The sequence below is a fragment of the Cyclospora cayetanensis genome, unplaced genomic scaffold (genome assembly GCF_002999335.1).
Source record: "Cyclospora cayetanensis isolate NF1_C8 unplaced genomic scaffold, CcayRef3 CcayRef3_contig_18, whole genome shotgun sequence".
Lineage (NCBI taxonomy): Eukaryota > Apicomplexa > Conoidasida > Eucoccidiorida > Eimeriidae > Cyclospora > Cyclospora cayetanensis.
This window is the reverse complement of record NW_020312125.1, coordinates 145,961-173,715: the sequence shown is the minus strand read 5'-3', so window position 1 is coordinate 173,715 and position 27,755 is coordinate 145,961. Positions and strand designations below refer to the sequence as shown.

Sequence of the window (27,755 nt, the reverse complement as noted above, 5' to 3'; positions counted from 1 at the left end):
AGTGCAGCTGCTTAACCCTATTGCACTGCACAGATATAAAAGGGGGCCTACGCTAGTGCGAAGCACAGCGTGCCCTTTTGGCTATTGCCCAGACAGCTCAAGTAGGGGAAACAGTGTCGTGACGAGATACGATACAGCAGAGCCTGCTGAAGGAACACATGCGGCGGTATCTATTTAGGATCCAGCGTTGCCCAAACGGAACACAGAGAAAGACACGCCCTGACATCATTGAGCCTTACATTTTTGTACCTGTGTGAACGCGCAAAGAGAGCACTGCGTATGAGATCCACCTAGGCTCCTTTGAGCTGCCCGCTCTTATGCGCCCCAAAAGAAGCCTGCAACCGTCGCTGCGATTCCGCCTTCGGCTTCACTCTCACTGGAAGAGTCATCGCTTTGATCATCAGCGCCTTCTACTGCTGAGAGCCTCAAAGGAGGGAGATCGCGCTCTTTTGGAGGCTCCGCAGCGGGTTCGGGCCCGACAATCAGTGAAAGAAGCGAAGGGCGGGCAGCAGCTTGTGAATCCGCTGGTGGCTCTTTTTCGTTGTCCTCTGGAGGCGCCGACGGGGCGGAATTATCAAACAGACCGAAGCCCCACCCAACATTTGAGGTAGCCACTGCGGTACTTTTGGCGTCCTCCTCAGCGGGAGCGACACTCTCTTTGTCCGACGGTGGGCCTGCCCCCTCATCAAATGCGACTTCCTTCTTCTTCTTTTTCTTTGTATCTCCAGTTTTATCCTTGGACGACTTCTTCGGCTTCTTCTCTTCCTCAGTATCTTCAGCCTTCGTGGTCTTCTTGGCAGAGAGACTGTCGGCTTCGAAGCCTTCACCGGCAGCACCCTGCCTCTCTGTAGGGGCCGCGCCAGTGGGACTCTTTTCCTCTTCTGCTGGGGCTTTGGGTGTCGCGTCTTGTGCCTTTAGAGTCGAAGCCTTTGGCTTCTTTTTTGCCACCTCGGGTGTTTGCCCAGAAGTTGCAGCTGCTGGTGCCGCGACTGGACTTTCCGACTTCTGTGGTGGAGAAGGAGGCCCGGCGGCCCGTTTTGTTAAGCTGGGGGCCCTCTTTACAGCCTTAGCCGGCAGAGACGCCTCTCCCACGTCTTTTGATTTTGCTGACGGTACGGTTGCGCCCGATCCTCCGCCCTTCAGGAGCTCTAGTTCCTTTTGTACTTCTTCGAGCTGTTTCTTTAGGGCGTTGGTCTCACTAATTGCCTGCGCCTTTTCCTTTTCTAGGGCTTCCAACTTGGCTTTCAACTTCTTAAGTTCTTCATCCTTTGCCTGTATCAGCTTCTCGTTCTCCTTAGCTTCTTCGGTGGCCTTTTCTAACTGCACTGTTTTCGTCTTGAGCTCTTCCTCCCGCTTCGCCAGCTCACTCCTAAGGGCACCCTCACCCCCAGCTGCCGCCGTAGCAGCCCCGAGCCTGACAATCTCGGCCTTGTGTGCCTCAATTTGTGCATCCTTCTCCTTGATTTGTTTCTGTAGCTCAGCCAACTGGGCGAGAGTCTCTGCGCCCTCCCGAGCACCTCCCTCAGTTGCAGGAGGAGCCTTCGACTTTAGGGGTACTTTGGCTTGTGCGACTTTCTTTTCCCCTGCTTCAGGGGACTTATGCTTGGCGGTGCCCTTGGGCATCTGACGAGGCTCGCCCTCGGCCTCCGCTGTCCCACTCGTTTCCCTTGGAGATCCTTTGGGGGAAGTTCTTAACTGTGCCAGCTTAGCACTGAGAGATTCATTATCTGCCAGTGCATTCTTAAGCCTCTGCTGCATCAGTTCCAGCCTTGCACGCAGTTTCGCTTCGTCAGGGCTCTTCGAGGTCGGAGTCCCACCTCCACCAAACCACGATAATAGACCCGTTGGCTCGGCATCCTCCGCCTGGGTGGCGGGCTGCGTAACGATTCTGAGTTCCTCCTGAGTCTCATGGTAGAGACGCTCCGCTCGTTCTAGCCGTTCTTGGGTGGCAATCCCTTGTTGCTCTAGCTCCGCAATGCGTTCTTTTTGGGCTTTGTACGACTGATACAACTTGTCTCGTTGAACTTTCAGCTTGTCGTACTTCTCAGTAAGCTCTGCAGCGGAGGCAGCATCCAGCTGCGCCGAAGTGCTCTGAGCAGACATCCCTGTTTCCATCAGCGAGGCACTACCCGTATCTGACACTGAAGGGGAGGATGGCAGGACTGTATCAGAGGCCGACTTTGCTGCACTCGCATTCTCCTTGTCCCTAGCCTCCATTTGCGCCTTGCGAAGAGCGTCGTGCTTGGCCTGCAGAGACTCCAATCTGCTGCGGAAACTATCTCGTTCCTTCTCCATCTCTATTAGTGCGTTACACTTCACAACCAGGTTGCGAACTCGGCGTTTGGCTCGTTGAAGGCGCTCTTTTAGTGTCGCCACCCGCTCCTCTTCTGAATGGCTCTCAGCACCTGAGTCCCCAACATCCGTTTCCGCGTCCGACTTAGAAAGTACTTCCTCTGTAAGGAGATTCGCCTTGTCTGGAGGGCCAACTGGAGCTCCTGTATCCTCACGGGGCGCCTTTCCTACACCGGTTTGCTCCCCACCTGCTTCACCTTCGGCAGAAATCGCAGAGGGGCTTGTAGCCGCTGGCTCAGGCGCCTCAGAAGCCTTGGCATCTGGCCGCTCTTTCTCACCAGGGCTCTGAGAAACTTTGCTAGGCAGTGGCTCTTTAGCCGGTTTGCCCTTGGGTGGCAGTCTTGCCTTAGTCTTTGGAATGGCGGCTGTCTCGTCTCGTGGGGCCCGGAGAGTGATGAGCTCTGCTTCCAGGGCTGCTACACGCTCCTGCAGACTGTTGCGTTCCTTCCGCAAAGTGTCCATCTCGCCTACCATGGCTGGGCTGGCCCCGCTAGCCGCCTCAGTAGCACCAGACTCTGCTTTGGTCTTGATCGCATTCAGTTCGCCTTGAAGAGCCTCTACTTCCTTCTGTAAGGTCCCATTCGCCACCCGCAGTTTCTCACTGTCTGCAAGCTTCTCCCGTAAAGACTCGATTTCCTTCTCAAGCTTCGTTTTAGCTTCCAACGTAAAGTTGCCTCCACCGCTGCTGGGAGCCTCCACAGGAGAAGCCTTTTTCGGGGGAGCTGGAACCTTAGTGTCCTTTGCAATCGGTTTCGATGGGGATAAGGCCCCGCTTGTCCCATCTTGCGAAGGCTTATCAGCCTGCTTGGCTGTGCTATACGCTCTACATACAGCAGTGGCCTCATCTGAGGCTGATTCCTCCTTTGCAGCACTTGTAACTGCAGCTGGAAGCGGCGCCTTGCCACTTTTGGGAGGCAATGCCTTTTTACCCAGTGGTGGCCCGAGTTTGTGGGGCGGCAAAGTCTCGCCGCCAAGTGGGGGCTTCGTTCCGCTTGCTTCACTTGCGCCTGCTGTTTCTGCGAGTTTTGCAGCGGCAGCAGGCCCTGCACTGCCCTTAGGTGGCAGCGTGTCAATTGCCGTCTTACTCGCCGCACGCCCCAGCTTTGGTGCAGGGGATGCCTGTTCTCCCTTCTCATCAGCAACAGCCTTCGGCCCAAGGGCGTCAGCTGCAGCCTTTCCCGGCTTGGGTGGAGGCAATGGAGTCTTCTTAACCGACGCAGGAGGGGGAACTTTTCCTGGGGACTTCGCGGTTGATACTTCTTTGCTGCCTGGGGCCGCTTTTTCAGGCGCCTTTGAAGTTTCCCGCAAAGCCGCAAGCTCTGTTTCAAGTCTTGCTACTTGGCCTTTTAGATCGTCCCGCTCTTTCTGAATTGCAATCAAATCATTGGCAGACGGAACAGAATCTGCTTTTCCCCTATCACCATTTGCACTCACAGAGCCACTTTGATCTTGCATTTCACAAAGCTGCTTCTTCAACAGCTCGTGTTCCTTTTCTAAGGCTTCATGAGCCGTCTTTAGCACTTCCCCAGCAGCCACTTGTTCGCGAAGTCGTGCAATGTCTTGCGTCAGCTGCGCTGCAGCTTCTGCCTTGGGCCTTAAGGCCTTCAACTCCTCCTCAAGCTCGGCAACCACCTTTGCCTTCTCCCCTTCTAGCGAAGAATCTAGAGTGCCTGCACCAGCCTCTACAGGGGGAGCCTTCTTTGGAGGAGCGGGGACCTTTGTGTCCTTCGCGACTACCTTAGCTGTAACTGGCGGCGGAGGCTTGCGGGCATCAGCTTTAGCTGCAGCTGCAACGGCACTCTCTGCTGGAGCAGCAGGAGCTACCGCAGCAGGGATGCTGCCTTCAGCCGGCGGCGTTGCAGCCGGAGAAAGGGCCTTTCCTGCCTTGGCTGGCAATGCACCAGGAGGCCTTTTAGTCACTGGCGACTTCGACTTCGATAAAGGAGTCGCCACACTATCAGCGGGAGGCACTTCCACCCCGGCTTCGGCTCCTATCGCCTTGCCAGATTCAACAGCAGTCCCACCTGGCTTCGGCATTGGCGTGGGAGGCTTCTTCAGCACTTCCGCGTGAGTTCCATTGGCAGAAGTCTTTGCAGCTGGTGCCTCTTTGGCATGACTCCTGGAGGAGGTGCGAATATCGCTGAGCTCCTTCTCAAGGCCCTCCACTCGATCCTTCCAAGTGTCGCGTTCCTTTATGAGAGCAGCAACTTCATCAGGTGTCGGCATTGCAGCCTTGCTAACAGGTTGAGGAACCTTCGGTGGAAGAGCCTTGGAAGCTTCTTCGTTCTTCTTAAGCGCACTGTTTTCAGCTTGCATCCGTTCCATCTCTCTCTTCAAAGACTCATGCGCCATCTTTAGCTCCTCCCCCGCTGCCACTTGTTCTCGGAGAGCGCGTATCTCTTCCTTTAACTTCTCTTGCTCCTGAGCAGCTGCTTGATCGCCAGCAGTTGCTGAAGGCTCTTGGACAGTGCCTTTTGCTAGAGGGGCAGGCTTCGCAGTTGCCCCCGCCTTTGACGGCCGAGCTCGCTGGGGAGGTGGCAAGGCCTTGCTCTCCAACACCTGCTTAGCAGACGCAAGTGTCGAAGACTGGGCTTTAAGGGCTGTAAGCTCTGCTTCTAGGGCCTTCACTTTCTGCAGTAGGTTGTCACGTTCTTCGACAAGTGCCAGATGGTCCCCGGGTAGGGGTGGAGCGGTCTTTCCAGCAGAGCTACTAGCCGGAGCCGTGGGAGGAGGCCCCTTAGGCTGACCTAAAGCTTGGGCATCCTTGAGCTGACCTCTGAGACTCTCCACTTCTTTCTGCAGAGCTTCATAGGCCGTTTGTACTTCCTTGCCAGCAAGCAGTTGCTCTTTCAGGGCATCAACCTCCTTCTCAAGCTTTTCCCTAGCCTCCGCTGAGAAACTATCCGAGCTGGAAATAACTGCTTCCGTTGGTATAACCTTCTTTGGAGGGGCTGGAACCTTCGTGTCCTTTGCAACTGCCTTTGCTGCGCCTGATGGAGGAGACTTTTTCGCCACTTCCGCGCGTGCGCCGCCAGCAGAAGGCTTGGCTACTACTGGCTCTTTGGCAGGGCCCCTCGAGGAGGAAGTGCGAAAATCACTGAGCTCCTTCTCCAGGCTCAAAATCTTTTCCTGTAAACTATCCCGTTCCTTTATGAGGGCAGCAACTTCATCAGGCGTTGGTGTGCCGGCTTTGCTGGAAGGTTGAGTGGCCTCTGGCTGCGAAACCTTGTAAGCGTCCTCTCTACCTGCCTTTAGCATTTGATTCTCTGAGCGCTGCTGCTCCAGCTGCTCTTCCAGTTCGCCCACCTTCTTCTTCAGAAACTCGTATTTCTCAGTCATAGCAGCTTTATCTCTTGCAAGTTCTTCCATGGCTTGCTTCGCCAAGTCTTGTTGTCTGGGGCCTTTTTGTGGTTCCGTTGCGTGGACCTCGCTGAGTTTGCCTCTCAGGGTGCTTGCTTCGCGCTGCAAATTCTCGTACGCCTTCTTCAGCTCCTCTCCCGCTGATAATTTTTCCTTCAAAGCAAAGACTGTCTTTTCTAGCTGCGCTGCCTCGTCCAATCTAGCCTTCAGCCGCTTGATGTCCATCTCCAACCGCAAGGCCGTCGCCTTGTATGTGTCCCGCTCAGATGTAAGGGTAGATATGTCAGAAGCAGCAGGTGAAACCAGATTCCTAGATGAGGCTACCTTAGAAATTTGAGCGCCACCCGTCTCGAGCTTCGCTGTATCCAACTCAGCCCGCAAGTCCGCACATTGCTGTTGTGCGTCTCGCAGCTTCAGCCGCAGTTCTGCTGCTTCTTTAGCTGCAGTATTGAGTTTTCCAATCTCCGTTTGGTGCTGTGCTTTCATATTCGCCAGTTCTGACGCGAACTGTGCTCTCTCTGCACTCATTCGCGCTTCAGCTTCCGCCATGGCTTGGGCCTTTTCTTGTTCTGCACGTTTTCGCGCCAGGACCGCAGCGTCCACAGCCTTCTGTGCTTTTGACAGCTGCTCTGCAAGCTTGGTACATTCCCTCTCCGCTGCGGCAGCGCGCAGCTGGCTCTCTTTCAAGGCTGCCTCCAGCTTCACCTCATGGTTGCTCAGCGCAGCCGAGCACGGCGCTGGGGGATTGGCTGCGGCTTTGGAAGCAGCCTTTTCAGGCTTCTTCAGTTGAGCCCGAGTCTCGACTAACAGCCTCTCTGCCTCCTCAGCCCGTCGCTCTGCTAGTCTGGCCCTTGTCTGCGCCTGCCGCACCTCGCTTGTCGTCTCTGCTTCCCTGAGCGCGGCTGCCAGTTGTCGCGTATACTGAGAACCCTCCTCGTTTCCATCTTCTGAAGTAGCCTCTGTATCTTCCTCTGAGTCGGCAGCTATGTAAGCTGCCGATAGGTCTTCGGCGAATTCAGGCATGAGGGTCCCCTGGCCTGCAGCCCCTGTTGCAGCAACTCGCTTACGCCATAAAGCCACGAGCGTGGGGGCGTCCCGTGCATGAATCATTCTGTTGTGACTCGTAAGCCACGCATACGCATCCGCAAAGGCGCGGCTCCTTAACTCCAACTCGGCAATGATCGCTCGGTCCTTCTGCGCCTGTTCCTGCAGCGTCTGGTTTTTCTCCAGAGCTGCTTGAAGCTCCTTCTGAATCCGCGCCAATTTTGCATTCTGAAGCACCCGCGCATCTGCGTTTATGAAGCTCTTCAGGTAACTGTTCTCCTCTGTAATATCCCGGACGCGCCGCGCCTCATCATTTGAAACCAACTGCTCCCTGGGCGTGCGCCTGTGGCGTGGACGGGCCCCCTGGTGGTATGGCTTGCCCTCCAGCTGCGCTTGTGACTTTAGCAATGCATTTTCTGCAAAGAGCCGAGACGCTAAGGCCCGCATATGATTCAAGAGAGAGAGCGCCTCTGATGACTGACAGGCAGAGTCCAGAGAGGCCGCCAGCCACTCCCCTTTTGGGCTCTCCCCAAGTACTTCCTTTAGTGCCTTTAGAGGAGACAGTGTAAGTACTGCTGGAGGGGTGCTCTTTTGTTGAAGAGCTCGAGGCTTATTCGGAAGGCTCGGCTGCCCGTCAGAACCCCCAAAATAAGGCGTGCTCACAACCCGCCTAACCGTCTCCCCAGGATGCTCGACAGCCAGGGATGCTTCCCCATCCTGCCGCCGCACCTCTTGCAGAAAATACGGCAAAATAGAAGCGTTTGTCACAGCCTCAATCGCCACATTGGGAGCTTCCTGGGGCCCCGGGCCCGCCTCAGAGCCGGGGGCCTCCATAGCTCACGCCGCTCCAGCGGAGCATACAGTGCAGGGAGAGGTCATGCCAGTGAGAGGCAGGCTGTAGATCGTTCTCGAGGTTAACCTGGTCTGTGAAGTGTAGCAGCAACGGCATAGTTCTGTGCTGCCGGTCTCGCCGGCGCTGCTTGAGTATACACGGGTGCCTGTGGAGAGGCTGAGGGTCCTGGAGGTGCTTGACAGTCAACCTAATATGGGCTTCGTGCTTGAGGAAGAAGTAGCCTTGGCCACTGGCAGCAGTGCAGCACAAAGAGAGCCTTTTTGCATTGCTTCTCATGCGCTCAATTCAAAGGCCAGAGGGCACCAGAGGAAGAGAGAGGCAGGAACAAGGTTACAGAAGGCTCATTTGCCAGCTGTCACTGCGGTTTAACCAAACAACACAGTTTTCGGTCAGCACAGGATGAAGAGACGCACGGGGCAGGGGCCCCCATACAGTATCGATGCGCCGGCTGTATTGTGGCCCATTCAACAGCGTGCTTCTCCGCTGTAAGCGGCGACCTCTCTGAAAATGTAGGGAGTTAAGTCGTTTGTTGTTCACATGCGTAACAAATGGGCGGTATTTCTTGGTTGATTCCAATATTTAGCCTCTAATGCTAAAGCCTAGTGCAGCAGCTGGCTGCTGCTATGCTACTGCTGCTTTAGGGCCCGTGCAGCACAGCAGCACCTGCTGCAATAGAACTGTGCACCTGGGTCTTCCTTCGTCTTCTTTTCCTTCAATGTTAGCCACGTATACTATTTGCATACGTTCCACTTGCCGTACCAAGCTCACGGGTCTTTTTGCTTATTCCAAGGAGCAAAAGAGAAGCGGCTGGAGACATTGTAGCCCCCGGTAAGGCACTGCCAGTTGTTGCTGATACTGAAAGTAATTTGCTGTAATTGTGTAAACCTAGCCTCCAGTTGTAAGGTCTGTTTTAAAACTTTACCTTGGATCGTTTAGGGAGCAGCTGACCAACCGCTGCTGGCGGCAAACGTGACCTTATGTCCATACTTGCCACGAAGCTGAGAAATACACTATGATGCTTCCATTTCACTACTGCAGGCATAAACGGTAACTTCAGTGGTTGAGGCCTTAGCAACGATATCCACGAACAGTTTCAGGCCGAATTCCCACAGGCGGCTTTGTTGGTTGTCGCTCACCAGGCTCTGGCTGCGACTTTGCTATAGTTGGCGGCATGGGGATAAAAGAAGAGGCGGAGAGATTCAGTAAAGAGTTCTCTGCCGTGCTGCGTAGAGGCATTGTTGAATGTATAGCGCAGCGGCCGCTGGACCCCTGTTCTTTCATCGCGGGTACGCCGGCACTCCCTTCGTTTTCAAAGGACTGCTTTGGGCTAGTATGAGTGCAACTGGCTATCTCTTAGTCTATTCAAGCAGACTGGTAGACCATTATGTCTAAATGAAGCTCCTTTGCAGCTGCGCTGCCGGGGAAGGTTTCAGCGAAAAATAGCGTTTCTCTGCTTTCTTTGAAGAGCGAATTCATTTATTCGAAGCGTAAGAGCAACTGCCTCTCTACTAGCTTACAGCTGCTTTTTTTGTTTGAATGTGGAGCACGTGTTGGTTCTATCGGCAGATGTATTACAGCGCGAAAGCCAGTATTCAAGAGAGTGAGGCAGATAGAGGGAACACCCACCGGAATTAAGGTGACCTCCAAGGGCCTTGGGTCCTTGGTTACTAGGCCACCAACTCTTGCCTCTCCTTTTCTATGGATTGGTCCTGGATAAGTTGAAACCTTATTGCACCTATATACATATTCCATGGTGAGCTGCACCCCGTTTGCTTGCTCCCGTACTTTTTCTGACTCAAGGGAGTACCAAAAGGTGCTGGTCGGTGCTACGGAGGAAATTGCAAGGAAGACTGGCTCTTGAGGATACCGCACTACATGCGCTGCAGTCAAATGCAACGTACGCACGGCACACTCAGCTCCATAAGAAATAAGAAAGCTTCGCATCTGTCAGCTGGGATTAGGAAATCTCTTCGGGATTACGGGGTACGGGGTAAGCGGATGCGGAGTATGCACGCCTATAGCTTGCTTCTGTCTCTTGCAAAGTTTTTCAATACAGGAATTGCCCAAATACGTACTTAGTCATTGATTGTGCTTTCCAGGGAGCCTCTTTTGCATGGCGTTGCAACCGGAGTTGTGCCATGTAACTCTTGAAGATGCTCTTTTTATCCTGAAAACACGTTACAGGAGGAACAGCACTGGTCTTTGGCGGTGCCTTAGCTGATCAGATGTTCGCTTCAAACACGCTACCTTCGACTTGGTGTATGTAGCCCTATGCCTATGCGTGGTAACACTAGGGCACATTTTGCTTGGCCTCTTTGATAGAGGACCTGTTTTTGCTTTTTGGCAATGTGGATATATTTCTCCAAACACCAGCAACAGTAGTAAGCATGTAAATTTACCCAGACGAAGTTTCACATAGTACGCCATTTAGCTGCCTGTTCCTGCTTTCGGATTACTAGAAGAGCGGGCGACACACTGCAAGAGTACTGGCCCAGCGTGGGAATACATGCCGAAATTTTCTCCTTCGATTATTAATCATGGAAGGTAGGCGGCCTTGTGTGCCGGGAAAGTAGTCTACAAGGTTTGAACCTCCTTGAGGCAAAAAGCCCTGCTCTGTAGGTCTCTAAAGTAATACAGGAAAGTTCCAATATCTTCTTTTTGAGCCAACTTTTTGCATGGCATATCCTACTCTGGAGCAGTATGGCTACACAAGGCAAAAGGCGTGCTTTTGTGTCCGTTATGGCCATCCTGACATCGCACGAAGGCTGCACTGACGAGCTGTGTTTTTGCCATATAGCCAGAGAATAGGAAACATTATACTGTCTATGTTTTATCTAGTTGGAGCACCTGTGTTTTATTTAGTTGGAGGGGGGGCTGGGCATTGACTTTTTTGCTTTCTAGAAGCAGCTTCCAGAAAAATTGACTGGTGTTTTATGTGCTTCTCATATCAAAAGCCCTAGCAGTCGAAAAGCGTCCGAAGACTGGCTATCACTATAATGAAAGGAAATGCAAACAGCAGCAAAAACCAAGGTTGCTTTGTCTCCGCTTTCCCACCTTACTGCACACAGAGTTAAAGATTTAGCACTAGCAGAAGGCCATTTTGCGCCCTGATGGGTTGCTCTACCAATTTTCTTGCATTGAGGGAACTCACATTATCTGTAGTTTTAGTTAGGCCTCAGATGATCTAAAGGCACGCATTGTGAAGGAGAAACCCGCTCAGAATCATTTGCTGCCTCCTTGCTCTCCATGGCAACCTTGCTTTCGCATTCCCAACTTTGTAATCCTTGATATGCATGCTGAAACCGATCCAGATGTGAAAGGTGCAATTGTCTCGGTTCACCGGACGCTCCCCAGTATTGAAGTCTTGTAAGGAACGTTTTGTACTTCTAAATGCCGGATCAGACGCCATTAAGAGTGTAGAGTTAACAAGGGCGCGGACTCTAACCACTGAATTCAGTCTACTGTTTGTTATATACATATTTGGGTTTACTAAAGCAACGTTGCCACGGCTAGTAAGGAAGGCAGTGAGCTGTTCTGAGCCGGTTTTTTCGTCGTGGTGCGCGCCTATCAGATCATCTGAAGCCTCACCAAAAGTACAGGCAAAATTCAGCTTTAGCATGAAGTAGAACAGATGGAAGACGAATTGTATCCTAGGCAGGTATACTGTGCAGTATCTTCCACTGTTGGTCACAGAAAATTGCAGATGCGTGAGGTTCGGAATGCAGAGCTACCTAAAATAAAGGCAAGGAGCATTGTCACTGTGACCAAAAGCGCTTCTGGAAGCCGTAAGGCACAAAAGTTGATGTTGAAATGCAAAGACTATCCTCGCTACCTCCAGCTATTGTTTCAAGCTCATCCAGTTATCCTCTGAAACCTTGAATACAAATGCACAGATACACCACTTGAAGAAGCATTCTCCTCCATTTTCGGCTAAAGACTCTAAAGGGACATTCCGTTGAAAATATTCCAAAGTTAAGGTGATACTAAATTTGGCTTCTCTCCCGTCGTAATCACCTGCATTGATATGTATACTCAGCAAAAAGGCGAGCATAGTGTGACTTTGTTCTTTGCAGCATCAACCTGCGGGGGAAACTTCCAACAACGTCAGCACGTTTACTGCATTTACTGCTAATCCAATGCAAGCTTGATAACAGATTATCAAGCATTACCCAGAAACCCCCAAATATCGCTGTTTGCACGTCCAATTACGTCGTGCAAATTAGAGGGAGAGAGCCAGTGTCCTCCAACCACCCTGAACCTCAGCTAGTTCCATATTGCACCATGTAGCACACTCGTACGAGCCATCGATTCTTATATAATTGCGCGGAATGACTACTCTGCATATAAAGACATACCAGGGCTGCGAAATCGAACTTGCTTCATTACTATTTCTAAACTACATACAGCAAAAGTAATAGTAAGCACCTAAGTATATCGTGGCTATGACGTAGCTCGCTACGGAATGCACCATAGTCAAACCACTGGGGTGGGGTTGCCCCCTGCGTTTTTTGTGTGGTGCGGCTTTCTATATGAGGATTGCGTATTTAGGATTACTTGAGCCGACCTTTAGCAGTCTGAGCTATACTCAAGCACGTTTTGATGCACTTAGTAAAGAACTAATTGGTTTGTCTGATTGCATAGCTTACCTGTTGAAAATTTCTCTCGCTCGGTGCAAGATTGTGCACTAGTGTGTTCGTGTGCTCTTGGTGTTATGTATCCTGTGTGCAGCTGGCTCGAAATGTTCGGAGTGCCTGGAAGGTGCATGTAGCGTGCCTTACTTGTCCCTCTCCTCTCATGTGAGAAACTCTAAGGTACGCGGGCAAGGGTAAGCTAAAGTTCGTTTTGAAAAACAGTCAACAACGCTTCGATCACATTCCTAATGAATCTTGGGCTAGAGTTCTTCCAACAGATAAATTAGATGAAGCCTTCCGGCTGGTAGTCACCCGTGATTCGATGCAGCTGTTCCTCGCTCGCCCCTAGCAGCAGTCTGAAAAAGCTATTGATAGAAGTGTGCAGTGAACCTACTCCTCTTGAGCCGTGAGAGATCCGCTGAAAGCTTATGTAACCGGAGGACCTTCCTATCTAGTAGGAAGGAATTATATGCCAGCCAATTATATGCTTATGAATGCTTCGACGGCGCTATGCCCAACAGAGATGTGTGACGCTCATAATGGTGGGTTCTCGAAGGTTTTATTAGCCGGTTGAGGAGGTACCTGGCTTTGTCCTTCATGGATGAAGGAAAACGCGTGCGGCTTGCGGCGCGTTTATTGAATGAATAAGTATACTAGTTCGACTCTGTTTATAAAGGACTTCGTCTGCCTGCATGAAAAGCTACTGTCCACACCCTTGCCGTTGTACAAAGTTTAATTCGTTGGTTCACCCGAAATTCAGCACAAAACCAAGCTATGGTAGAAGTGAGAAGCTGGAAGTACGGGACTCTCGCTAAAATTGCTGGATTGACACAGATGAAACATTTGTGAGCAAACGCCACAAGCTAGATGAACAGCTGTGTCATCAGTGGTTGTTCTGATGTCCAGCAGGAGTGTCATTCCAGGTGGTCGCAGGATCGACAGCGCCTCAGCCTTTAAGTAAACTAGCCATCGGGCTTCAGGAAATCGTGGCCTGCTCGAGATATCAGGAACCAGTCAGAGCAATGTTAGTGTCTTTGGCCTAGAAAGGAATATCGAGACGAGAGTTGGAAATTGTGGATGGTGGGGCTGTGTAAAGTGGCCCCAGCCCACAGTCTAAGCTGAGTAAGAAAAGAAAGTCTGAGGAAGTCCACGGTCCTAGGCAGCCCCAGCAAGACCGCCAACATCATTTCTGTTTGTCTGTGAGGAATTGGGCTACATAATTCGATTCGCCGCAAGCGCATTCAAACATCCTTAAAACTTAAACAAAGAGAAAGGGCCCAGCGAAAGCAAGCTGCTTAGCGAGCATAGAAGACGCATCAGGAAAACGAAAAGCCTCCACGCAGGTTGCGGCGCAGGGAGTGGGGACTAAATAAAGGGAGCACTTGCGTACCCACAACGGGTTGATTCCATGGCGACACAAGTTCAAATAAAAGGCTGCGCAGTGCTAGTTTTACTTGACGCTGAAATTGAAGTGGATTTCGTATCCTAGAAGGCGGCGCAGAAGTGCTATTCACTTGTCAGCACAGTCCTTTAGACTCAAGTTTGCTTATGAGTAGCTGAACCCAATGAATGGCAGGCTAAGGAAACCGAATGCCAATTTAAGTTAGAATTGGGTCGGACCAAATCGTTCGCTTCTCAACAACGCTCAGTTCACCTATAATAAACGAGTTCAAGCTGGTTATTCAACGAGGCGAGGCAGAGTCACTATGAGGACGACTCAAAGGCGCAGAAAGAGAAGACGTTTGAGCATGCATATCTACCCTCGCCCTTTAAATATTTCAAACAAATAAATGTCATTGAAATTTCAACGGACCGACACCATAAACTAGAAACTACTACAGAGGAGTTCATGGAGGTGCCATATATGAGCTAATTACTTGGTCATCCGTAACCTATATACTGCGGTATTAAAAGTCTCACAGCATCAAGAGGATGCTGAGAGGCGAGCGGAGAGTCTGGGGGCAAAAGGTAAAGTGCGGGAATCGTCAAGCGCTTTGGGGCATTGACATATGTTGGTGCCGAAGAGAGACGGCAGACGGCATATTAATTGACCCGGATTCACTAGAATGAGAAATATGTTAAGGCGTAATTTTCGCCTTTTCGCACCTGCATGAGCGTCGCAAAGTTCTACGCGCTTGCATGTTACTACCGAATCTTTATTATTCCATTTTCTCGAACAGCTGTTCGTTCGATTAATTTACTTACGATAACGCTCTATAACTCCAGCAAAGGGGGCTGTTGCGGCGGCAAGTACACTTATCAGCCGCTTCACAAATATTTCGCTACTTGCGCTGCCCTATTATATCCATCCTTTATTCCAAAAAATCAATGCTCATGACGAGGCGGTGACTGCCCCCCACTCCCCAAAGGCTACAGGTTCTCCACAAAACCAAATTATTGCTTGCTACTCTCATCGCTTCACCAAAATCCAAAAGTGGTATCCATCGCGTGAAAAAGGACTCATGCACTGCGCTGTGAAGCAAAAGTGCCGACACCATTCAGACGGTGTCAGGTTGCTTGCCGAACCAGCCATCAAATTGTAGCGAAACTTACGAAGAGGCTTCAAAAATATAATTATCCTAGAGCGGTTCGCTAGCTTGAGTGTTTTTGGCAGTATGACCATTACATAAAAGTATACTAAGGACATCACCACCTGGGAAGCCAACCTCCTTTGCGACGCCTCAGGTATTCGCTATCGGGCAACGCGACCGCTCTTCTCTGTAACGAAGTGCACTTACTTTTGAAGAAGTGTGTGTTCTTATGCTGTATGATACCAACGCATGTGCTACTATTACTGAAATCTAGAATGACAAAATAGTGAGAACACAACCATGATGGGAATGATCTCGTGCGGGTCAAAACAAAGCGGTTTGTACATTCACACAGAATTTGCTCTGCAGCGCTGTTTTATGCAGAGCATATCATAATGCTCTAGGCCATGATAAAATCACACCACAGTGGTTAAGCTTTCACGTCTTTTCGGTGGACTGAGATTGTCAGCAAGCTAAGCTGTGCAATTTTCCCAAGCCCTGCCTTCCGCCAGGCCTTCTAATTCCTGAATGTTTTCTGACAGATATGGCTCTGGACCCGGTCGTTGGGTTGTCAGACGTCAAGAGTCAGGGTAGCGTCTATGTCGCTGTAAGCACACCCAGCAAAGATGCCCATTTGGACCCAGAATCACCCTGAAGCAAAAGGAAATAAAAGTAACGAGTCCAGCAACCGCACTCTTCTGCCTTGTGTGCGACTCTATGCTTAAGATTTCTATTTACTTGGCCTAAATTTCTTTTCAGCGCTGAGTAGGTTTTACAGCTATACGCCTTCTTTGTCTGTTGTTCTCCTGCATTCCTGGTCTGCCCAAAGAACCCCTTCCTCGATCCATGCCTTGACCTGGTGGTCCTAATCCAGCAGCTGCTTTTAAGGGAGGAGGGATTTGGAGAATGCTTGGCAAGGGCATGCATATATATTCGCAAAGCTCAAGAGACAGCCAGCAAAATGCTGTAAGCGGAGGTCGGCTGTTGTTTGGAGCTTGCAGATTCGGTTCTTTGATGCCAGGCTTCACGAGATGCACCCAGAGGTTACCGGATGACGATGTTTGTGGCTACGTGTCGTGGCCCTCTCAAGTCTTTTTCGTATCAAAACTCTTTGTTTCTCTGCCGATGCGCCTATTTAAAGGATGTTACAAAGATCCCTGAATTATTCGCGCCATTCCCGTAGCAAGCAAGTGACCCCTGTGGCGGCTGAGTGTTCCTACGAAGCCTCGTATGTACTTTATTCTAGGATCATGGAGCGCTGATGGCAGATTAGACAAAAGGTGAAGGGAAGGGGGGGGAGAGCCAGCTCTACTGGCTTACACAGGATCAGATGGAGGTTTCATTAATTGTGGCAGAGCATGCGGCTCTAGTTGCTAGCAACACGAGTGGCTGTGAATGGTCTTTCTCGCGTGCCTGGACAGCTGTTTTTCCCAAGTGCATGCTTTACCTGACTTCGCTACTTTCACCAGAATATATCGCTTGAAAAGCCTCCTAGTATTATTGTTGAGGTGTTCTCTGCACTCATATATAGGCACACTTTCTCAGGTATGGTGTCCCTAAATTCTGCCCTGTGCCTTCTCTGGAGCTGCGAAATTTGCTATGCTGCATGCAGCGGCTCTATACGCATGAAGAGACTGCTCTATGAGACTAGGGGACACTGGCGAACTAATATGAATTCCGATTTTCTTCACAGATTTCACTTGTCATCTGTAACCTCGTGGCATTAGGCTCATACATTCCAGCACGCCGAAGAGATCGAGCATGGCGCCTCCGTGGTCGTGTTTGTTTGGTGTTTGGTTCATTGTTGGCTAGTCTGTACATGTTTCTTCCTGCTAATTTTGCTTTATTGGTTGATGCAGACATGTGCGTTTTTTTTTCACTGTTTTCGCCTTTGTGCCCTACCTGGAAAACTGCGATCGCGCGGAATGTCTTCCACTCTTCGGCGCGCAGTTGGCTCGGATGTACAGCTACGGAGCACAAGGGCAAGCTTTTTGAAACGGGATGGGGGAGAGACTTTCAAAGCTAGATCAGATCACTTTGTACCATATTAGTTATTAGCTAAGATTTAGTAGGGTGTTGAGTAGCTGGACTTTCTCTTCGTACTTTTCAGGTTTTTTATAGAGTACTGTAAGTGGGATAAATGAAAACGCAATGCTGTGCGTGTGCTAGATGAAACGATCTAAAGTGAAGCAAAAGTGTAAGCTGAAAAAACAGAAATTACAAACACACAAATCAAGGAATCCATCCCTCACTGCTTCTGAGCTAAATGCGGCCTGGGTAGTAGCAAGTGTTTATGTGGAGCGTTGCCCCGCTACACTCACGGTTTTTTTCCGGGGTCCCTGCTCGCGTTTTGACAAGTGGTGGTGAAGCGGTGGTAATCAATTGCACAGGACAGTGCAGTAAGCTGTAAGCGGCTACAAGTAATACTCTACTGTAGAGGTCTCCTTGTATTGCCTCCACATTTCGCGTCCGGTCCCTATATGTTTAATAGAGTACAGATTTTCTGTAATTACCGTGGGTCCAAGCATACTAAGCTGCGTTGTCACAGGACGGCCTCAGGAGTCGCAATCGCAGCGCCAAGCGCCTGACTATAAATGGTGTCCTGAAAATAAGGCTCATCTTGAGGGGGATTGAAAAGGGTGGTTGGGGGAATCGCTACCACTGCTAACGAGCAATAAATTGTGCGATAGGGACTGCATGCCTAGGGCACGTCACAGGTTAGTCAGCGACGGGTACCTTCATAAGCAAAAATAAGCTGGGGAAGGTAAGGGGCTTGTCGATGGGAGCAGTATCAGCGCTTTGATCCCCCACGACAGCCCAGTGTGATTAAATGAACCAAGACCGGGAGGATACGAGTTGCTAGCTCAGTCTGTAAGCTCTGGATGGGCAGATAGAAACTTTACTTACTAAGTTTCTTGCTGCCGCTTTTCAAGAAAAAAACTATTCATATCGGTATTCGCACAAGCCTGTGCGCCAAGACGCCTTGTGGACTGCTCGAGGTACTTTAACATAACACTGAATATATTTGTCTTCTATATGGGGGGAAGATGGGGGCTTCCGATAAGATATCTATAGTAGCATTTTAAGAGCAGTTATTTCGGGTAATCGTCGCATGGGACAGTCAGGAGCAGAATGAGTGGTACAACCGACCGCTGCCGACCAACGGGGCCGCCCCTGAGGCTTGGCTGCCTGCTGCGGCGACCTCATAGCCTTTAGCTCGCACACAGTCGTCCCATCTCTCAACAAGTCCTTCGTTACTCAAAAACAACAAAATACAACCAGCTGGAATTGAGATTCCATGGCCACGATTCCTCTGCCTCACGGAGTATATGTGCTTAGCGCGTGCCGGCCTGGCTGCGCTCTCGGTCGGCTGCAAGTTGTTCGTGTGCCGCCCAGCCCATCGATAGAGCGTCATTTCAGTTGATATCATTGCCAAGTAGCTCGAAGTCTGTGGGAGACAATCTGTTCCTTTGTCTCTTACCACTTATCCTCTTCTTCTTGTTCTTTCGAACCGAAGAAGCAGAGAGTCGGCACCATGGCCACTCTGCGCGATATCCGGATGCCGACTTGGCAAGAACTCCAGCGTTATCTACGAGACCCAGAGATTCTAACTGCTGAGGTCTTGTTCTTGGTATTGACTTTGTCAAACATTTTCGTGGTGTACCGCCTTTTCCTAGATGTCGTGCCTTTCCCGGTCTTCGTTACCTGGTGGCAGCTGGCCCAAGGCCTGCTCATGGCTTGGTGCCTCGGTGAGCTCGGTCATGAATACCCAAAGTTCGCGTACTTTCCACGAGTGGAAATCGACAAACGGATACTGAAGCGGCTTCTCGTTCCAACAATTGTCAACGCGTTAATGCTCGTTTTGGCTAACGTCCTTCTGTACCGTGTGCAGTGCATCGCAACTCTCCCCGTTGTAGTTGCCTTTGCAGTTGTGCTTCATCACATCACCAGATTTGTGGGCTGTGGGGAGGAATACATGCCAATGAGATGGCAGGCTATTGGCCTGTTGTTCCTCGCCTTCATCCTTGGCATCACAGACCCCAAGACTGTTGGATCGGAGGTCCTGCCATGGGCTCTACTGTATGCAATTTTCTCTGCCGCCTTTCGTGCTGCTTTCCTCCAGAAGGTTATGCATGAGGTCGAGGGCAAGGGAAACCTGCTACATAACCACCAGCATTTGATCTCCATCATCGCGTTGCCAGTGCTCATGGTGCTATGCGGCGAGGGTTCAGTCCTCAGTGCCATGCCCTTGAACCCCTCTTCGTTGTACACATGGCAGACATGGGGATGTCTCGTCACTGTTGGAGCTCTCCCTTTCCTTAAGAACATCGTGTCCAACCGCTTAATTCGGAGGACAGGACAGGGCCCATGGCGGTGCCTTGAAGTCCTATCTATTGTCCTGGTCTTCATTATTGGCATTACATTCGGCAGCCCTGGATGGCAAGGATATGTAGCAATTCTTTTAGTTGTTGCCGGCCGAGCCTTGGGAGCATGCGACGTCCTGATAAACGCTGCTGAGGTAGAGCAACAAACCGAAATGCGGGGGGGAGGAGCAATGCGCTCCCCCTCTGACTCAGGGGCCGAGCTGGAACACGGAGGATCCAAGCAATACCTTCAGTCCATTGAGGAGGATAGTGGAGAGGTAAGCACAGCGAATAACCATAGCTTCATGCTTACAGAGGTCAATGATGTAAATAAAACCATCACACAGTTTCGTCAATCCGCATCACACAACCAAAAGTACGTATGCGCGTGCATAGTGGTTGGCTACTGTATTAAGCTTGGCTGTGTCTTTATTACTGGTGTAACACCGTGTCTGGCTTCTCGTGTTTTATTCAGGCCTATGGAGAGCTTCCCGAAGCCGAGTAGGGTGCGATTTAATGCGCCACAGGGTCTGAGCCGATTCTAGGCTATTCAATTAAGTGCTTTAGTGGAACGCGCAACTGCGAGAGTTGCAAGTTTAGGTGCTGGAGAAATTTAGGTTGAACTGTAGGCGGCAGTGCCATATCAATGGCGCTGTCGCCTGACCACCAGTTACGGAGGCAGAGCGCACTGTACCGAGTGCTGCTCTTGCTTTGGGGTGCATGCAAATCCCAAGTGATTACAGTGTAATATGCACAGCGCCGCGAGATCAACACCCTCGCAGAAAAACCATTTATTTTGGCATGTGAAACCACTTACAAAGCCTGGTGGGGGCAGTGTCTGAGCTTCTAGTAAAAGTCTACTGCATTAATTCAAGCCTAGTGTATTAAAGTACTGATGCGGATCTTCCGTCGCTCTTTTGTTCATACGGCATGGACTGTACCAGGAATGAAATATCTATAGCGAGAAAATAATGGAGACACAACAAGAATGGCCTCAAGAAAGGACACATATGCGACCAAAGCGCGTATACGGCATGTGAACATCTATAGAACGGTGTCTGCTGATGATGGATGAGCAAGTATTCTCCCTGCGTTCTATCTCCACACCTAGTGCCAGTAGCAGAGACATAAGAGAGACAAAGGTTCTTCCAGGCCCGAATGTCAGCTTGACTCAAAATTTATTAGTTCCAATTTTCTAAATAGTAAGTATATAGGTGCTGCTTTTGCGTGTTTTTGACGGGGAGCCTTGTGAGCTTCCTTCGGGTCGGCTCCTGGAAGGGCTGGGGACAAGGCACTCCATCAGACTGCAAGATTTGGCCACTCACAGAAAAACTGAAGAATTTACTTAATATGGACCTACATTCTTACGAGTATAGACGGGAACGATTCTTGACAGTAACAGAGAAGCCGTTACAAACACGGTAATGCCACAGCGTAGCACATGTTCAGGGATGCTTGGGCCCCGACAGACAGTCTAACGCCGTCATAGTTGAGCCGATTAGGTCAAAGCCTTTTATTTCTGCTCATTCATTGCGCTTCACTGCACTGTTGTCATTATGGTTCGGTGGCGCTCAGCAGCGTCACTGAATGTGTAAAGGTCAGGGAAATAATATATTTGTCGTACTATAGGGTCCCACACGCGGCAGTGAAGCGTTGCTGCACGCTCGAAAAATGGAGCCTGTACTCAGTATGGCTTCTATATCCCTTGTGCATGCAGGGCTTTCTAGTTTGCAACTTCGCAGATGACCTTAGGTTTCCGCCTGCCAGGGAACCATTTTTGTTCAGAGGGGCGCCCCAGAGCGTGCTGAATGTATCGCACTCCCTGAGCAGCATACGCAGCACAAGCACAGCTCAGAGAGAGAAGTGCAAAGATTTAAAATGTCAAGGTGCAAAATACGCCTGAGGAGCAGAGTACAAACCAAGGGAGCTTCAGAAAGTATTCCACCACAGGGTAGCATCCGGGTCGGCAGCTATTGGGAAAAGCAGCTGTGGTAGGGCAGATTTCTCAAAAAATAAAATGACTAATTATTTTGTGCCGTATGTCGTGGCGGACCTCTATCTCTTGATCAATATCCACGTGAGAGTGACCAAAGACATGAACGGTGCCACCGGCCTGTCTCAATTGCTCGTCAATACGGCTGGACCCCATTACATATGCCAGGGCGCGGGGCTTAAGAGGATACACTGTAGCCAGTTCAGCCCGAGGCAGAAAGTGAGAAAAGGTGATCACCACTGGAGCTTTGTCGAAATCCGTTGGAGCAGGTTTATAAGCGCATTCCACGACAGTAGCACAGGTCAATCCAGCTGCAGCCGATGAAGATACCCGGTCGTTTTCACTGCAGTGAGTCTGATCCTCTTGTTTTGCTCCACCATTGTGGTTCGTGGCTGCCTCGGCTGCAGCTGATGGGGGCACATCTGTTGCTGCTGAGGCTGGTCCTGCAGCTGGAGACCGTCCGCTCTGTACTGAATGGGATTGTCTTGTGGACTCGCTCAGCGCTTCTGGTGCAAAACAACCGCGGCGCTCGTTTTCACTGGCAAAGAACTCTGCAAGGCTGAGGGGCATCCCCCAGGTGTCTGTAGTCCGTCTTGGGGAGCTGCTGGAGAAGAGCATGGGCCGAACTGTACGTGCTTTTTCAACAGACCATCCGTAATGGGGTGCCTCAGAAAAAGCCTCGTGGGACTCTCTAGAACCGAAAGAAACTGCTGAACTTTCCTGTCTGGAGGCAGCGGTGGAGGTTGAGACGTTGGTGGAAGGGGGACTGCTACAGGAGGTGCTTTCACCCATGCACGAACAGCAACTGCTTGAATTGTTTCTGGCGCTCGACTGGCTAGACAAAATGTGCTCTGCCTCGTTGCATTGCTGGCTAGAATACGGAGTACTCCGTCCTCCCTCAGAACCAGGATCGTTGTTGCTGAGGGGATGCGGCCACTTGCAAGCACTGTAATCCATCCAATTTTCGGATAGACTTAAGAGGAGCTTGTGGTCATACATTCTGCCCGATTCAGTAGACGCAGCCGCGGGCAAGGGTACCTCAGCAATATCGTTGGCGGCAGTTCTTAGTGTGCTGCCTGGTTTGGGGGAGGGCAGGGCCACGCGGCGAAACGAGGGGTCAAACTCGTCGTACCACGAGAAAAGAGGCACCAGCCGCACGCCACTGATGGGGGTAAAAGGCCTTGTATGCACTCCCAGAGAGTCGCACAAGTGCAAAATGCTGTCGAATTTACGCAGACTGTCGGTAATGCCTGTATATCGACATAAACATAGAGAAACGAGTGCTTGGCTGCAGTTTAGCAACCTCGACTGCAAAAATAGAGCAAGGAGCTGCTGCAATGTAATTCTGTGTACTAATGCACTTTACGGTAAAGGAACTCACCAAAGCCCAGTAGGCAGCTGGTCTCTTAAAGCAGGTGACAAAGGATGGAATCAGATTAATAGATAAATGAATATGCTGCATTTAAAAACAAGATACGAGCTTTGTTATAAGACGGGGTGGATGAGAATGACAGCCAAGCAGCTGCGGAATGACCGGTGTTTAAGCGTGCAAGTAAAGGCATGAGACACTGCCTCACCTGATTCTCTATCTTTCTGTGTGACCCACAGTTCGTGGTTACCCGGAACAAAGGCCACATGACCAAAGACAGAGCTGAAGAGCTGTAGTGACTCTTTGAGACCGTCCATTTCGTAGTGTACGTCTCCTGCCAATATAAGGACATCGTTTGAGAAGTTCTCTCTCACTTCCGCCGCTGTCCCTGTGACTGCTTTCCACATCTTTCCGATGTTCTCTGCAAGGGAATCCGCTAGCAGCGGCCAGGTTACCCTTTCTGCTAAATGAGCTCCATCCAATTTGCGAGCTCCGTGGACCATACGTGATTCTGGGTCCATAGTTTTATGAACGCGTATATTTGCGGATACTTCCCTGGATTTGATAGTTCCGGACACTGGTTCTGAACATTTCTGGTGTAACCGGCAGAACTGCCTGACGAGCTCAAAATTGCCTCTGCATTCAAGATGCAGATCAGACCAAGCAAAAATCCGCATTTCACCGTGTTACTTGCCAAATTGGGAAGTGCGAAACTGGTTCGTTTCTTGTTTTCAAAGAAGCTTAAAGCTGTCTGGTTGCCCGCGCTCAGCCTTCTGCGGGTCCCGAAGCAAGTTTATGGGTGGATTCAGATGAACTTCCCGCAGTTGAAGTCTCTATGTCTCGCAAATTTCAAGTCGGTTTATCCTCAATGCCGAAATAAAAAGAGCTGGACAATTCAAATCCAAACTCAGCGCTTGATTTCGGCATGAGGTCACCCCACTGACGGACCCGTAGATAAGGTAGGTCAAAGGTTCAACGCACTAGAATTGCTTCACAGGAATGATGACATGGCTATCTTCTGCTATTGGGAAAACGCATGATTATCCAGAAGTCTTAGGGGTCATTCGGAAAGAAACATTTGTTTTTGGAGGCGACATATTTGGCTTTTGAGGTGGTCAGACTGGCGACAAGGGGAGAAACCAAGGAATGCTTACGGATGTTCGGCATTCAGCGAAAATATCGCCACTAGGACAGGCCCTATCTTGAAGCTTTCATCATGAGTTCTAGGAAATAGCGGCGCAGATTCTACATAGCATTTCAGGGAAATGACAGGAAGCCACTGCTGTTACCAGGAACACCGCAGACCAACGGCGATTCTGTGAATATTTGTTTCTCTCGCCACGCGTAGGTCACTTGCTGTTTATTTGTTTTGGCGTTTTGCGCATTATAAGAAGTTTTAGCTATTGTTATACTTTATTAGGCTTCAGAACACGAAAAAGGCATTGCGAGCGCGGGTATGGCTATGTTTCACTAGCTTGTGCACGATCAGGACGACAATGCTTTAGCAGTGGGTAACTTCCCACACATACTAAAGCAGAAGCCAGTGTTTGTGGTCCCATAAGCAAGGTGCCATAGGAAACCATGCCTAGCAACGGAAAACTGCCCATGATTTTTACAGTCAGAATTAGCAAGATAAAGAAAACCTTATTGTAGTCACTGGCTAGAACGGCAGTCAGCTGAGCTCACTAGGACAACTCCAGTGCAGCTAAGGTAAGAACTACGCTCAGTTTATTCACCTTCTACTTTTTCTGTGTGTCTCTGCTCCGGAAAGCCCGTTGTAATCCCACTTTCGTCGAAGGGTACAAGGTGGGCAAGGTATATCCGTCTTAGCTTCTGCAGAGAGTTCCTTACCCCATGATAATAGCGAAGGTACTGTTGCGAAATTGCACGTGCTCTGGGGGTCGCCAATTTCGTATTTACTGTGAAGTGCCTAGCCATGCCAGGCCCCAAGCAGCCCTTAAAATCTTTCAGCACTTAATCAATCTGCTTGGAAACACGAAGAAAATTCACCTTAAATGTAGATAAGTATTTGATCTCACTAAGTTTGTATTATGCACCGAATACGCATCATAGCAATGTGGAATGCGGTCTAACGCATAGCCTCTACAGATCGACTCCCAAATCAGAGCAGAGAAGATGTGTTCATCCTGATTCACTAAACAAACAGGTCGAGGCCATAAACCTTAAGCGAGTTAGAACTAATTAGAAGACAGCTTACCGCTGCTTCGAGGAGTTGCAAGTGTGTTTAGCGGGCTCAGGCGGACTCAGGAGCTTTTCTAGACGTTAGTTCGATTCAGTAGAAAGACCATTAAAGTGCTGACTAGTCACCTTTTCTCTTCATACAGATTCTTTCGTGCACCGAAGCATTTGCTCAATGCTAGAAAACTCAATGTTGTGAGCATACACTAGACGCTATGCCAACTAGCTGTGAATGCGCGTTGTGCTCAGAGCGTACAGCAACACGCGCATTCTAACTGGCCCATTCCCCATTTTCGGTAGCGCTGAGGGTAGCGGGCAGGGAGGAAGGAGGTATATGAAGAAAAATCAAGAAGCTTCTATTACATGTGTATTGGGTTTAGATGTAAGTGTCTCCCGATGAAGACCTTCGACGGAGAGTTACACCAACATCCTCGCAGTGCGTTGTTCAATGAAATCCCGCTTACCAACTGCATTAGTCATCCGTATCAATTTTTCTTCTGGTTTCGCTGTTAGATATCGTGAGGCTTCTAAGAACATTCGAAAAATGTAGCGCAGACGAATGAGGACCTAGAAATTATTCGGGCGTAATCAGCGCCGCGGCGCCGTCTCAGCGTTGAGGGTGCCAGATCTTAATATCATGTACATTGGGCATTCAGTAGGAAGGAGTGGTGTATGAAATTCAGTGCATCATGCAGTACGGCTTGGAGCGACCCCTGCAAATGCAGGGGTTTCCGTTTGAAACCCCTTAGTACAAAGGGTCAGGCCCAAAATACAATAGCTGTTTTCGAGGGCCAAGTTCTAGAATGGCTTGCCTTTCAAGGCAGTATTCTTGAAGTCCTCTCCTCCTTTCCCCGCTGTTCGAAACGCGAGGAGCAAAGGCAAGCGATCTATACGGCAAAAGCACTTTCCATTCACCATGCACCAGATTCGATGTACTGACTGCCCCCCTCATGTTTGGTGGAAGTGTTCAGAGGAGCTATTGAAGCAAGACCAACCGTGGGCGCACAAAGGTCAATGAGCTCATAGTATAAGGTTAGTCGCTACGGACTTGCTATTAGATGAAACTTTGATTAGAATGTGTCGTCCGTCCAGGACACCGTTGTGGTTGGCTGTCTGACTTTAAATCCCTCCAGTCTATCCGCCGCGGAAAAATTCAGGCCCTCGATATTGTGGACATCAAGTGTGATTTCGCTTGCTGGCCTGCATGTGTATGTGTGGCTGGCTGATGTGCCTCAGGGCTACAGCCAGCTGCAATTGCTACCTCGCACCTTTTTAACTATGGATAGTGCGACCCACTGCAATACGTTAACGGGGTAGACGATCTTCAAGGAAACAAATCGGCACATTCAAGCTTTTCCACTTTCTATATGCTGTCGTTCCCATTATGGAACCTATAAAATATAATTTTATCAGCAGAAGTTGCTCGATTCGTATGCGTGGAACAATGGCGTGTGGAAACAACTTGTGCCGACACTCGAAAGTGGAGGAGTCGTACATCGTGTATCGTGCTCCATCAGGCATGGAACTAAGCCCTTACTGTGAGCGCAGGCCCTTATTCTTCCGAGGTCGCCGAATGCATAATTTCATCTAAGGTATCTGAAGAAAGACACTTAGCCCCAAACCCACTTCAGAACTTACTACAAAGTAATATTGACAGTCCTTCCACAAAAGCTCCCCCTTTTCCCTGCCCTTACCCCTGAAGGACTCGGGCATGAAGGGAGAGGGTCAGCTACGGTGCACGATGTTGCACCGTTATTGCGCTCCCAGCGTTCACAGTCAATTGCACCTAACATATAACGCACAGGCACGTACCATTGTTTCGAACCAAAGAGAGCTTGCTCTATACTGCAACAATTAACACAGACGAACGCCGAGAGCAACTACTCTTTTTTCTTTTCAATCAATATTAGCTAGTAAAATCAAAGGCGCCATATTGCAGCTTGGCGCGCTAAATAGTGCGGAGACAGATAGCCCCCATCCCTAATATTCTGTGGCTATTCACCGCAGAATAGTACATGTCCAACCAACAACACATGATGTGTGCAGAGAGTACCCATCGCCTGCACGCATGGGTAACGTTACCCTCCTTGTTTATCCACTTGGTTTAGTATCGAATGGCGTATGTTCGATGCTCGGCTGGGCTACTAAGCATTACCAAATGCAGGAAATAGGGTGTGTGTACATCAAACCACCTCCTGGACTAGAACAGAGGAAAATGGAGGTAAAGACACTGCTATTCGCTATTAAGGTTTGGAACTCAGGTGGTCGTGCTGCTGCATGCGCCAGTCGGCCCCGAACACAACGAGACGAAGGCCGAAGTAAAGTTGAGGCTAATGAGCTCAATACTTTATTCGAATTTTTGGGTCTACCCATGCAATTTGCGAGTTATTTGTTCGCGAAACCCCTTTATTGTTGCTTGTGCTATCCAGAAAGTAGCAACATACCCTTTGAAGCAGCTACCGGCCGGTCCAGCCGACAGTACACGGCACAACTATACGGAGGAATCTGCATGTTGCAGCCTTTCCTTGGAATAGATTCCTGCATTTCTGTTTTAAGGTATCCATTGTCTCTTCTCGCTCACGAAATCTGTTTTATCCTTTTGAATGCTCCTCCTCCGATCATCCTGCCGTTTCGCCACAAGAGGAGCAGTAAAGAAAGCTACAAATTACATTTGCTGAGGCCCAAGGTAGAGGAGCTCCTAGGACATGAGGGCTCATCCATTCGGAATCCAGAATAGCTAACGGCATGGCCAGGACAGTAACAAATTGGCACTAGCAACAAAAAGTATACTGAGGCAGCAGCACATTCTGATACAGTCTTCAGATTGCTGGAGACCCAAAAGAGCTTCCTCTCGCCTTGAACATAGCACCTGTCGTATCATTTCTGCTCAGCTGCACGGCGAGGGTGTCAGACATCTAGGGCCGTAGTATCTCGGTCCAACGATGGAGCCGGCAACGGAGTTGAAAGCGACCTCCGACAATGTGGCGAGTCCTTCAGGACCATCGGGATCTCAGGAGTTTGTTGCAGAGGCTGAGACTATAGGGGAACGGAAGGAGGGA

At 50.0% G+C, this 27,755-nt stretch overlaps 3 protein-coding genes across 3 annotated transcripts; 1 reads left to right on the top strand and 2 right to left on the bottom strand.

Annotated features, from left to right (window-relative positions):
* Window positions 1–315: 315 nt before the first annotated feature.
* LOC34622297 (treacle protein) lies at window positions 316–7,590 on the bottom strand. The gene is made up of 2 exons (XM_026337382.1): window positions 4,177–7,590; window positions 316–4,050 (listed from the first exon to the last, which is right to left on the bottom strand). Exons 1-2 carry the CDS (start codon window positions 7,588–7,590, stop codon window positions 316–318), a joined length of 7,149 nt encoding a protein of 2,382 aa, XP_026193167.1.
* A 10,716-nt stretch (window positions 7,591–18,306) lies between these two features.
* On the top strand, window positions 18,307–19,640 carry LOC34622296. The gene is made up of 2 exons (XM_022735465.2): window positions 18,307–19,413; window positions 19,611–19,640. Exons 1-2 carry the CDS (start codon window positions 18,307–18,309, stop codon window positions 19,638–19,640), a joined length of 1,137 nt encoding a protein of 378 aa, XP_022592160.1.
* A 1,218-nt stretch (window positions 19,641–20,858) lies between these two features.
* Window positions 20,859–23,174, bottom strand: LOC34622295. The gene is made up of 4 exons (XM_026337381.1): window positions 22,706–23,174; window positions 21,626–22,378; window positions 21,189–21,529; window positions 20,859–20,957 (listed from the first exon to the last, which is right to left on the bottom strand). Exons 1-4 carry the CDS (start codon window positions 23,172–23,174, stop codon window positions 20,859–20,861), a joined length of 1,662 nt encoding a protein of 553 aa, XP_026193166.1.
* Between the last annotated feature and the right edge of the window lie 4,581 nt (window positions 23,175–27,755).